At 41.7% G+C, this 12,998-nt stretch overlaps 1 protein-coding gene across 1 annotated transcript; it reads left to right on the forward strand.

Moving 5' to 3' along the window:
- Positions 1-443: 443 nt before the first annotated feature.
- LOC142139909 (ciliary microtubule-associated protein 3-like) lies at positions 444-12,730 on the forward strand (the record flags this gene model as incomplete). The annotated part of the gene is made up of 5 exons (XM_075197772.1): positions 444-551; positions 918-1,060; positions 9,849-9,947; positions 11,432-11,568; positions 12,658-12,730. Coding segments are annotated over exons 1-5 (468 nt in total), but the record flags the coding sequence as incomplete, so codon positions are not given.
- Between the last annotated feature and the right edge of the window lie 268 nt (positions 12,731-12,998).

A 12,998-nucleotide genomic window follows, 5' to 3' on the forward strand; every position in this document is an offset into this window, starting at 1 on the left:
TAATATTTTAATCGCCAGAGAATGGAAAAAGCGGTCTCCTCCCCCCTCCCAGTAGAGAGGCTTTGATAAATCACAGATTGTATTTCTCCTATATGGAATATTTAAATATATTATTTAATGGCTTAATTGATTGGTTAGCTGTGTGTTATATGTGTGTATATGTGTGTGTGTGTATATATATATATATATATATATAGTGACATTCTGTGAGCACTTGGGAAGTCATTTACATTACTATAATACTGTTGCAGTGAAAGCATAGATTTTGATTGTATAGATAGTGAACAATGCAGTTTTTTGCATCCACAAAGCCTAAACAAACAATAGTATATGTGCACATTAGTAGTTGCCATTTCTTAGACACTACTTCCCAGACTCCTTCTTTACAGACCAGCCGAGGTATTTGGCTGCAGTATGATATATAACCAGCAGAGAGACCCAGTGAAAACTACCATGAGTTGTGCCCAGAGCACTAGACAGCATTGTGACATCACACAACATAGCCAGAGCATTCAAGTACACAAAACAGAAGAGCATGGAGCGCAAACCAGGTAAGACATGGAACTGATATTTCCCAAGGATTATATAAGACAAGACTGTCATAACTATACCTTATGCACTGTATTTTTATCTTAGCATAAGCCTAACATCAGTTAAAATACTACGAGAGACTGGAAAATTGAATCCTTGATCATCTTTGTATCACATATTAGTAGAAACTATTTTTTAAAGCAAATTATTCGAAAAAATAGACCTGAATTATAATTATAATAAAAACTGAGCCTAGTTTGCAATATTACATTGTGCTCAGTCTATATAAAAAAAACAACAATTTTTCTGTTTTAATTTGCAGTATTTTCTGTAGGTATTATATAGGATTGTTTTCAGATTTAATTCTTCTTTTTCAAAATCTTCAGAATATTTGCGAAGAATTTGTTTTGAGAGCAGACAGGACAGGAAATGTTTCCCTAATTCCTGTGCCCCAGACCGCCTGGGTATTGAATTGGCCCCTATTAGAGGAGCTCCAAATGTGGGACCCGGGCGCTACAACATTGAGGAGGTGAGTGGAAACATTCTGGGGATCCTTTATAAAATCTGGAGCAGGGTTGAAATAGGGCAGACAGATTTTGGATATTGAAAAGTGTTTAACTTCCCCAGATGATATTTATAGATATATTGCATAGATTGTATTAATTTGTTACATTTTGGCAGTGCCGTAACTAGACATTTCAGTGCCCTGGGCGAGACAGGGCACCGGCGCCCCCCATCAAAGTGGGGGTGACATTTGCCAAGTGGGTGTGGCCAACCTAATGTGGGGGTGTGGCTGGCACTTTACTGTAAAGAATTCTGCTACACATATTTGCAAATGCATGATATATATATCTATCAGAGCCGGATTTACACCTCATGGGGCCCTAGGCAAGATATTGGTTTGCCACCCCCCTTCACACACACAGTGGCCCCTCACACACACATAATACACACACACAGTGGCCCCTCACATACACATAATACACACACACACAGTGGCCCCTCACACACACATAATACACACACACACACACACACACACACACACAGTGGCCCCTCACACACACATAATACCAGGGGCGGATTGGGAACTTAAAGTAGCCCTGGAAAAATCCTGTAAGTGGCCTCATGTAGGCGGGACCAATAAATGGTAAGCGGGGCAAATTGTAGGCGGAGTTAGCACTCCATTAGCTCGAGCCACATTGGTTTTTATACAAGGCAAATGCAATACGCTATGGTAAGCAGAGTCCGTCTATTACAGTTGACGGAGCTAACACACAAGTAGGCAAAGCATTGCACATGTAGGTGGAGCAGTCACAAGTAGACAGAGTCAGCACACCAGTGGATGGTGTATACACATTAGTTATGTAAGTGGAGCAGCTTAATCCAGCAGCAGGGAGTTCCCAGGGTTAGCATTAATGTAATAATAGTTGGGTCACCCACCGGATCAAAAAGTCTCAGTAACAATATAAAATTAAAAAAATAAAAAGTAAAGCACACTGCTTCTGCATACCTGTATGCAAAACTGTAGCATGTCGAAACCATGCTGGTGTGTGCCTTAACCCCGAAGAAGAGGTTCCAACCTCCCAATGTCCTCTATTCCTCCCAATCCCCTCTTCTTGGAGTTAGGGGTTTCAAAGATAAAAACCACATACTTTTAAATAAAACTGTGATTACTTATACACACAAGCATGAACAATTAAAACATTTTTCTTTTTCAGATTAAATTAAAATACTCCCATGGATGCATCATACATATTGAATTGCAAGGTTTATACTGTTCTGCATGATAATTTAGCCAGTATTAGTGATACAAATACAATATAAACAGCCTCCTAGTGACCGCCATACAAAATAAACATCATCCTAGGGATCGCCATACAATACAAAGAGCATCCTAGTGACCGCCATACAATACAAAAGTGAATTCTAGTGACCATCATACAATGCAAAGAGTATCCTAGCAAACGTCATGCAATAGAGAGAGCATTCTTGTGTCAGCCATACAATGCAGAGGGCATTCTTGTGTCTGCAATACAGAAAGCATCTTAATGACACTATATAAAGTGCCCTGTGCGTCTGCCCCTGTATGAGTGCCGCCCTGTGTGTCTGCCCCTGGTATGAGTGCGCCCTGTGTGTCTGCCCCTTTATGAGTGCGCCCTGTGTGTCTGCCCCTGTATGAGTGCGCCCAGTGTGTCTGCCCCTGTATGAGTGCGCCCTGTGTGTCTGCCCCTGTATGAGTGCGCCCTGTGTGTCTGCCCCTGTATGAGTACAGGCAAAAAAGGAGTAAATGTTCTCTGGGACAAACCATGTTGCAATGCAAGGGGTGCAAATTAGTTTATTATTTTGCACATAAGTTAAATACTGGCTGTTTTTTCACCTAGCACACAAATACTTAATAGCTTTATTACTACACTGAAATTTAAAGTTGATCTAGGACATGCCCTACCCCAACTATAAATATGTTCCCACATTTTAAATTTACCTCCCCCCTCCAATGCAACATGGTTTTGCCTAGGTGCAAATGTTACTCCTTTTTTATGCTTTGCTATCCTAAATGACTCAGGCCCATAGTGTACATATGGTGCTAGTGAATATGTGATTCTGTGAGTGTTAAAATACCTGCTATTTACTGCACAACTTCTTCATGTGAGTCAGTCAGGAAGTCAGAGGAGCTGTCCTCCACTCATCCCACCCCCCTGCGCTGTCACATTGGATCTGCAGCTGCGGTGATGTCATCACAGATGGACGCGTAGCTCTCTCCCAGTCAGCAATAGGATTTGATCCTTTCATCACCACCTACCCCCCCGCTCAAGTGCCAACCTCCCTCTCTTCTCACTCTACACCCCCCCCCCCCCCGCACGAGTCGCAGGGGGGTGCCGCGAGTCGGGGGAGGGGCCAAAAAAAAATATTTTATTTTTTTTCCTTTTAATGTGCCACAAAGGGGAGAGTAGCGGGCGGCTGCTGCGCCCTCTCGGGCTTGCGCCCTGGGCGACGGCACCGCCCGCACCACCCTAGTTACGGCTCTGCATTTTGGTGTTAAAAGCCCCCTCTGTCTGTCCTAGTACAGGCTTATACTGATGTTGTTGTTTTTTTTTTTTTAAATGGTGTATAATATAACATTATGGATATATATTGCAAGTATGTGCATCAAGAGACCCATCTATAATAGCAACAGACATTTAAAAATTTTGTATCTTGTTGCAAGATTGGAAAAAAAGGTTCATCTTCAGGGTAGCGCAGTTATTTGGACATAAATTTCATGTCAGTATTTTCAGGACATAGCTTAGCAGGTGTATTTGGATTTGCTGTGTGCAACATTTGGGAACTTCAAGCAATCTTCAGTAATACTAAACTGTCCCAAATAAAATATTCTATAAGGCAGTGATGGCTAACCTTTTCGGCTTGGTGTGTCAAAAATCAGAAAAAACTGTAGCCTTCCTCGGGTCGCGTGTCACTTAAAAAAATAAATAAATATATATATAATTTAATAAAAATATAAATATAAAACAACACTCCATAAGATTGCTTGTGGCCAGTATCTGGTTTCACCCTGTAGCCCAATGACAAATTTTATATATATATATATATATATATATATATATATATATATATATATATATAATTTATCATTGGGCTACAGGGTGAAACCAGATACTGGCCACCAGCAATGTTATGTAGTGTTTTTATTAATAGACAAAAGACTCCATTTCTGGTGAGCCTGCAGGGTATGCAGAGCTGTGTGATCCAGAAATGGAGTCTTTTGTCTACAAATAAAAACACTACATAACATTGCTGTTGGCCAGTATCTGAGGCTATTTTACTATTAAATATTATAAATAGCTTTTACAAGCCCTACCGTGCTCCAGGGAAGCGCGCCATTGAAGTAATGGCGGGAGATATACACAAGGGAGGAGCTGCTGCGACCGCGCGTCCGCAGCAGCTCCATTTCGCCGACGGGGAAATGTACAGCAGCCGCGGCGCTGTCAAAGAAGCGTCCGCGGCTGCTGTACAGAAAAAATATTTGGTATGTTTAAAACAGGCAGTTTGACTGAATCGCCTGGCGTGTCAGTCAAACTGCCTCCGCGTGTCACGAGTGACATGCGTGTCATAGGTTAGCCATCATGGCTATAAGGTGTGACAAATGTGTAATTAAAGATGCACCTATGGTTTCATTCTTTTCAACTGTAAAGTTGGAATCAAACCCATGACCCCAGGATGTGAGTCAGCAATGTTAACCACTGTGCTTCCATACTACCATATATAGAAAATATATAAGGACATACTTAGTGTTCTACAGTGCACCATATGGTGAATTATTATTATTATTATCGTTTATTTGTAGGGCGCCACAAGGTTTCCGCAGCGCCGCACATAGTACAAACAGTAGACTATACAGTAGACTATACAGTAGACTATACAGGGTAGAACAGTACAGAACAATAAACACACAGTACCAGTACTTCAGAAACTCCGGGAGGGCAGATACAGTAGAGATGGAGCAGAAGAACAGGTATGGAGACTGGAGGGAAGAGGGCCCTGCTCATTCGAGCTTACATCCTAAGGGAGGGTAAACAAAGTCAGGCACAAAAGGGAGCCAGTGAATCAAAGGGGAGAGAGATGAGGGGTCAAGGGAGGATGAACAGAAGAGATGAGAGGTTAAATGGATGGTTGGTAGGCCTTGAGGAACAGGTGAGTTTTAAGTGCCCGTTTGAAGGAGCACAGATTGGGAGAGAGACGGATTGAGCGAGGGAGGTCGTTCCAGTGAAGGGGGGCAGCACGGGAGAAGTCTTGGATTCGAGAGTGGGAAGAGGTGATCAGTGTGGAGGAGAGGCGGCGATCATTGGCTGAGCGCAGGGAGCGGACAGGAGTGTGAATGGAGAGGAGGTTAGAGATATAAGGGGCAGTAGACTGGGAGAGAGCCTTGTAAGTGGTGGTAAGGAGTTTAAAAAGGATTCTGTAGGGGAAGGGGAGCCAGTGTAAGGCGAGACAGAGTGGAGAGGCGGAGGAGGAGCGGCGTGAGAGGAAGATGAGTCTTGCAGCCGCATTGAGTATAGAGCGGAGGGGGGCAAGGTAGGAGTGGGGGAGGCCAGTAAGGAGAAGGTTGCAGTAATCGAGGCGGGAGATGATGAGATCATGGATGATGGTTTTGGTGGCATCCTGAGAGAGAAAGGGATGGATGCGGGAAATGTTACGTAGTTGGAAGCGACAGGCTTGGGCGAGGGATTGAATGTGGGGGGCAAAAGAGAGAGAGGAGTCAAGAGTGACACCCAGGCAGCGGAGTTGGGTGACAGAGGAGATAGTGGAGTTATTGACAACGATAGAGAGATCGTGGTGGGATTGGAGTCTGGGCGGAGGAAAGACAATAAGTTCAGTTTTTGAGATGTTAATTTTAAGAAAGCGTGAGGACATCCAGGAAGAGATGGCTGAGAGGCAGTCAGTCACACGAGAGAGGAGGGAGGAGGAAAGATCAGGAGAAGAGATGTAGAGCTGAATGTCATCAGCGTAAAGGTGATACTGAAGACGAAACGAGAAGATGAGAGCACCAAGGGAGGAAGTATAGAGCGAGAAGAGTAGAGGGCCGAGAACAGAGCCCTGGGGGACTCCTACAGGGAGAGGGGATGGGGTGGAGGTAGAGCCAGACGTGGATACAGAGAAGGAGCGGTTATCCAGGTATGAGGTGAACCAGGCATGGACAGAACTAGAGAGGCCAAGAGAAAGAAGAGTTTGCAGCAGGAGGGGGTGGTCCACGGTGTCAAAGGCCGCAGAGAGGTCGAGGAGGATGAGTATGGAGAAGTGACCTTTGGATTTGGCTGAAAGGAGGTCATTAGTGACTTTAGCCAGTGCAGTTTCGGTGGAGTGGAGGGGGCGGTAGCCAGATTGGAGTGGGTCAAGGAGGGAGTTGTCAGAGAGGTGACAGGTGAGGTGGCTGCAGTCAATCCGCTCAAGTAGTTTGGAGGCATAGGGGAGAAGAGAGAGGTAGCGAAGTCAGAGGCAGAGAGGGAAGGCGGGACAGTGGGAGGGGAAGGGAGAGGAGGGAGTTGAATGTGGCGAAGAGGCGGCGGGGATTGGAGGACTGAGAAGAGATAAGGGACTTAAAGAAGGATTGTTTAGTAAGGGACAGGGCAGAGCAGAAAGAGGAGAGGATAAATTTAAAGTGAAGGAAGTCTGCCAGGGAACGAGATTTCCTCCAAAGGCGTTCGGCTGTGCGAGAGCACTTTTGGAGGGAGCGGGTAAGTTTGGAGTGCCAGGGTTGGGGAATAAGGCGACGCCGGCGAATAGAAGAGGCCGGGGCAACAGTGTCCAGGGCAGTAGTGAGGGAGTGGTTGTAGAGAGCGGAGGCTAGATCAGGGCAAGCCAGAGAGGGAAGGGGTGATAGGAGAGTGTCTAGAGAGGAGGAGAAGGAGATGGGGTCGATGGCGTCAAGGTTGCGCCTGGTGAGGGTGGCTTTAGGCGAGGAGGGAGCGGGGGAGGAAGACAAAGTGAAGGAGAGGAGATGGTGGTCAGAGAGAGGGAAGGAAGAGTTGGAGAAGTCAGAGAGATTGCAGAGGTGCGAGAAGACAAGGTCGAGGGAGTGACCAAGACAGTGGGTGGGGGAGGAGGTCCACTGAGTGAGGCCGAGGGAGGAAGAGAGGGCAAGAAGTTTGATGGTGGCCGGGTCAGAGGAGTTGTCAATAGGGATTGTAAATACTTAGTTTACAATCCCAATGTCCATCATATATACAGTTCAGTGCCCACAATATACAGCTTCATGGCCATGATATAAAGCTCAATGCTACCATATGGAGGCCAATAATAAAATTTCCAACATGATATAATAAACCACCCTAAACCCAACAAGATGTCCCAATATAACACGCAAGATGCCCTATACTTTACCAGCAAGATGACTTCTAATTTCCTTAGCAAGATGTCATGCATGTGTCCAGAAAGATGCCCTGTATATATCCAGAAAACTTTCCTGGTCATACCCAGCATGATGTCTTCGTAAGATGATGTGCGCAGTAAGATGATATGGATGTGCCCAGCAGTCACTTACCTCCGATCCCAGCACACCGTCTCCACTCCTTACTTTGTTGCAGCTCCTGTCCGAGCTGACTTGGATCAGCTGTTTCATACCACATGAAGCAACAACTTCTAATTGGATTTTCTTGTTATTTTGACAAGGTCGCCAGGGCAGCACCACTTCACTGGGCCCCAATTAGTCTGGATCACCAACCCATCACTGCCCCTGATTTTCTCCCAATTTTCCCTATATGTGGGGAGAACGTGTGTCAGGACAAATGACAGCAGACTAAAGACTAAAATGAGTGGTGCCGTTTTATTTACACAATTGCATTCTTATCAAAGCAAGATTATGATGACAGCACAGTGAGATTGGAAACTGGCAGGTCCAATTTAGCCAAAAGGAAACCTTTGGGGTTGTTGTTGTATTAACAACAACCCTGAGGTGACAGGGCTTCTTACAGCAGGGTTTCATTTCAAAAACACCAGAACCCTGTCTCTCACCTACCTCTCATCTTGCATAATGCAACCCAAGATATTTTGTCACCCTCGTTTTCTCATGAAATGTCTGCCCCTATGGCTTGAATGGTTGAAATATAAATGTATGAAGTTATAAAGCATATTTTCTAAACTATTAAGTGTCCTTCCAAGCAGTGGTGATGAAAACGTTTAACACAGTAACAGTGATAAATAAAATATTTGATGACTGATGTACAATAAATATCAGTACAGTAATCTGAAGTAACGTAGAACAAAATACAGACGTAACTAGATAATCGTTTGTACCTAAGGTGCAAGTAAGCAGTTCAGTTATTAAGAAAGCTAGAAAAGTAGGAATCTGTTAACCTCTGGTCTAGAAATCAATGAAATTATTGAGAAGTTTCACAAGAATCACGTTTTGCAACCAAACAGGCCATGTTCCTATGTGCAAAGTAACGATTATACAGTCTTCCAGTTTTGTGTTTGCCTCTGTACTGTTTTTTTTATATTGCATTTTGCTGAATTTATAGTCTGTATGTAGGGCTGGGAGACGGTTTCTGCTGTATTACTTGGTAGAGGTAAGAACGGGAACACTTAAGCCCAAATTCCACCGCAGAAACATACAAAAATTGTGTCCAAATGCAGAATGAGGCGACTATCAGAACAGTTTGCTCTCCCACCGGTGGTTGGATTGCAGTATAATACACTTACTACACCAGTCTATGCAGTACAGAATATTACACAAGTATCTGCTATTGGGCGCTGCTACTTAAAAAAAATTATATTCAAAAACAGTAATGACTTGGAGAATTTGGAACATGTAGTTCTAAAATCAGTGAAATAGTACATTTTAATTACATCAATACTTACCAATATCTAGAACATCATACTGGATTCATTTGGATGGCAAAAATACCTGGATCTTGGAGAAAATAAAAAACACTGTCAGAAAGTCACATAGAAACATAAAAACACCTAAATAAGGCATTAGCAGGAAAATACATATTGTAATCTATCTTCTGTCAATCTAAACTATTGGGATAATAGAGTAGAGTAGCAATTGTAACTGACAGGAACCTTTTTGCAGATCACTATACTCCCCAGTGGCGCACACAGGGGGGGTTTTGGGTCTTTGACAGCACCACGGCTGCTGGATAGTACAGAGCTGCCGAAACGGAGCTGCTGCACTTTTTTGGGTTTTTTTTTTGGGGGGGGGGGGGGGCACACTTAAAAACCCTGCGTGCGCCTCTGCTCCACTATAATGTACTTATGCATCCAGCTGTCTACTTGTGTCCTTTTTATTCTGTTTATTTTTATCTTATTGGGTGACGTAATGTCATATTTTGTTTCTGTATGACCAATAAGATTGTGCCACAGGCATCCAAATAATTAGGACAGACAATTGTGTAGGGTACTAGATAATTGTGTACCGCACTGGGTAAACCCAAAAAGGCCAGTGGTATTATTATAGAGTCTAAAGTAGAATATTAGTACAATAAATATTCAATCAATCACTGTAGAAGGTGCACCCTCATATATAAAGCTTGTATTACCATGATGCTTTTTTCAAGATACAGAGCATAAGAATGGAATAACATTAATCTTTGTTGTTTTAACACTTCTTTTGAATTGTTTTAGATAGTAGTTGCACTAAGTGATATTTAAATAATACCATTTAAAAAAAAAAACCAACATGTGTATGTATTCACAAAACAGTTTCACCTTCATCTTATATATTTCAGGTGCTTTTTAATATACCAGATGACTTAGAGACCAGTGTAATATGGGTTTTTTTCTTCCTTGACTGAACTATTAATTTGTTGTGTTACCAGTTTACCAACCTGAAGCACCTTCAGCAGAGGAAACCGCTGAGTAAGAAGGGGTACTGTTTGGGAGCCAGGACTGCACCCCGCTTCCCCCCAGATAGTAAGGTAATACTTCTATGGTAGTGTATATATCCAATATAGCTGTCACTGTTAGTAGCTCTGAGCTATGTGGTTACTTTCACTATAAATTATCCACACATCCAAAACATTGTTTTACTTTCAACTAATTATTGAACAGTCCCAGATTATATCAATATAGCCACAAGGTGACAGTCCCCAACATATTATTCTATATGACACACAAGGAAGATAACCCCAAGCTAAGCAGTGAGTCAGAGGAAGTAACTTAATTTATTTGTTTACAAAGGCATCCACATATAAACCTGGACATTATCAAACATATTACGCTTATTAAAGATATGCCACACATATACCATTAGGCATTATGGTATCTTGTATACTTCTTGGTTGTTGTTTTCTTCGTATTTCTGATAACTTGTGTGTTGTAATGTATCAGCCAAATTGTTTGCTTTGAGTGAATAAAGCATATGGAATAACTCATCTGCCAATTCTTCATCTTTGGTAAGAGCCCCTAATCCCCACCCCTTGACACTGTGTGTTTTATAGTATATGATATTATATTATATTAGAAGATGAATATAGATATCAGAATATAATGTCACAAACAGGTGGAAACCGGACAATTTTGACAGAGCTTGACAGGCCAAACTGTATTTGTTTAATCAGCCTATAGCACTTTATTCCAAAATGTGTCTAGCTTATGTAAGTGTTGTTCTGCATACTTCAGTGTTGACTTTTGCAATTAAATTGTAAAACGTTATACTGTGGAGCACTACTTCTGTGCCTTCTTAAGACTTCTGCAGGTCCTTTCTAGTGATAAGTCGGTTATGGGTATCAGACTTTTCTGGGTCCTCCAGGTGTTGCCTTAACTTCAAAGGTTCCAGTTCAATTTTCTATTTTGTATGATAAACCTAACAGTTAGAATTGGAAGCTAGAGGCATGTAGATATAGTTTTTAGCATTTCCCTGCTTTGTAACAGTCATTTATCCTTAGTTTCCGTTCCCTAGTCAGCTGCGCATATGAGCGCATGTTTGTGTTCTTGTAGTAGGCACAAAGCCTTGACAGAAGTGTATTTATTCAACAGCTCCCTGAGCTGCGAGCTGAAATCCAGAGAGTAAATTACCGTATTAATGGTTTTTACGCGCAGGATTACCGTATTAACAGTAATATTTTTGGAGCGCGGTATTTTCGGCGATCCCGCAGTCAATTGAATATGCCCCTTAGAGTATTAATGAATCAACTGGAAGGGTGTCGCCACTTTTTCACATTCCACATTCATTGCATTCGTTTTTCAATCTGCTAAATTTAGCAAATAAATAATAAACTGCATTAATGTGTAGAAATATGTCATGTGTGAGGTTTTACCATACAGAGGTTATGTTTACTTGTTTTCACTTACAGATTCAGTAAAACATGCAGTTTGACCAGGGGTGTTAATACTTTTGCATACAACTGGATATTTCATGCTTGTACTTATTCAGATTATCTGTGAAACTTGTGTTTTCCAGATGGTTACTGCTGGTCCAGCGGATTATCAGTCTGACTGTAATAAAAAGCGCACAGTATTACCCAGTATTGCTCCATTTAACACCAGTACTGTGCGCTTCTCACGGAAGATCAATGAGCTGTCAGTACTACCTCCCAGGTAATATCTGTTTCAGTTAGTACAGACTAAGGTGATCAGTTTTATTAAGGTGTTAAAATATATTTTACAGCATTATATGGGGCATATTCAATTCTTTTGAATCCCCGCGGCATTAAAACTATTACCGTTATTACGGTAATAGTAAGCTGGATCCAACGAGAAAACTACTGTAATAATGGTATTTACGCGCACTATAACCGTAATGACGGTAATAGTGCGCGCACCGCGAGACTTTTGGCATTTTCGCCAACAATTGAATATGCCCCTATAAACATATATGTAGAATAAACTAGAAAACATCATGCAGCTGTGTGTCACTCGTCCGCAACTGCTGAGTAACTTGTAATACAATCAGGATCATTTGGCAGAATGCAAATGTGCAAATTGAGACATTTGATCTCAATGTGCAATAGATCATTCAAAAACCCATTGTTGATTGGTAACTATAGGATACTGCACTTCTGCATTTTGTTGCTAAGTATACCCCCATTGCCTATTATAATTTAATATCATATTGTTATTACTGCATTACTCCTTAGTGAGTGTATTTTTTACCACTGACATACTCAATAGACTGTGGCTGTCTCAGTTATTACATTTAGGTCATAGCTCTCTATTAAGACCCAAACAAGAAATATTTTCTTGGGCATCAGTAAAAAAGCAACAACATTATTCTAAGGAAAAAGTATCTTTTTTACAAAAGAGAATCAGTTCCAAATTAAATTTAGCAAAGTTTTATTGTATATTTGTCATTATTACAAACCAGTCTTACATACATTTATTATACATGAGTAGAATGTACAATAAATTGTATTTATTGTACAACTGTGTGGCTATTAGTGATGTCAAAAATTATAATGAGCGTAAAGACAAATGTCACAAATATTTTCAGTATTAGGAACACTGTTATAAGGCTTTCTTTAGTTCTGACAAACAATAATATACCATTTTATCTCAGTGTTTTGTAAAATTGCTGTAACTGCATCCTCATTACAAAACTCTTTAATGTGTCCTAATATCCTTATAATATCCAATAGAACATTTTTATCCAAATATTATTTTAACAAATACTAATTTACATCTCCATAGCCCTGGACCATACAATCTGAACGCAGAACAGGGTAGGAGGGTAACTTGGCCGGGGAGGTTCGGATCCCCTGACTGGCAGCAGTGGCAACTCCTAACAAGAGGACTGTAAGGGTAGAGGTAAGAATTATAATTCACTATTTTCTCCAGTATAAAATAAGTTGCCACTGCAGCAATATGTTTCATAACTATACTCAGCTAATTTGTACAAGAACTTCTCTACAAACACATCAAGGTTCACTGGCCCTGAGATTATGGGGCACATTTATAATAAGGCAGAAAGCCCTATGGCAATGTTTTCATCGCCCATAGGACTTCGCCCTATATCAAGGGGTCACCACTGG

Source organism: Mixophyes fleayi, chromosome 2 (assembly GCF_038048845.1).
Source record: "Mixophyes fleayi isolate aMixFle1 chromosome 2, aMixFle1.hap1, whole genome shotgun sequence".
In the NCBI taxonomy this organism is placed as follows: domain Eukaryota; kingdom Metazoa; phylum Chordata; class Amphibia; order Anura; family Limnodynastidae; genus Mixophyes; species Mixophyes fleayi.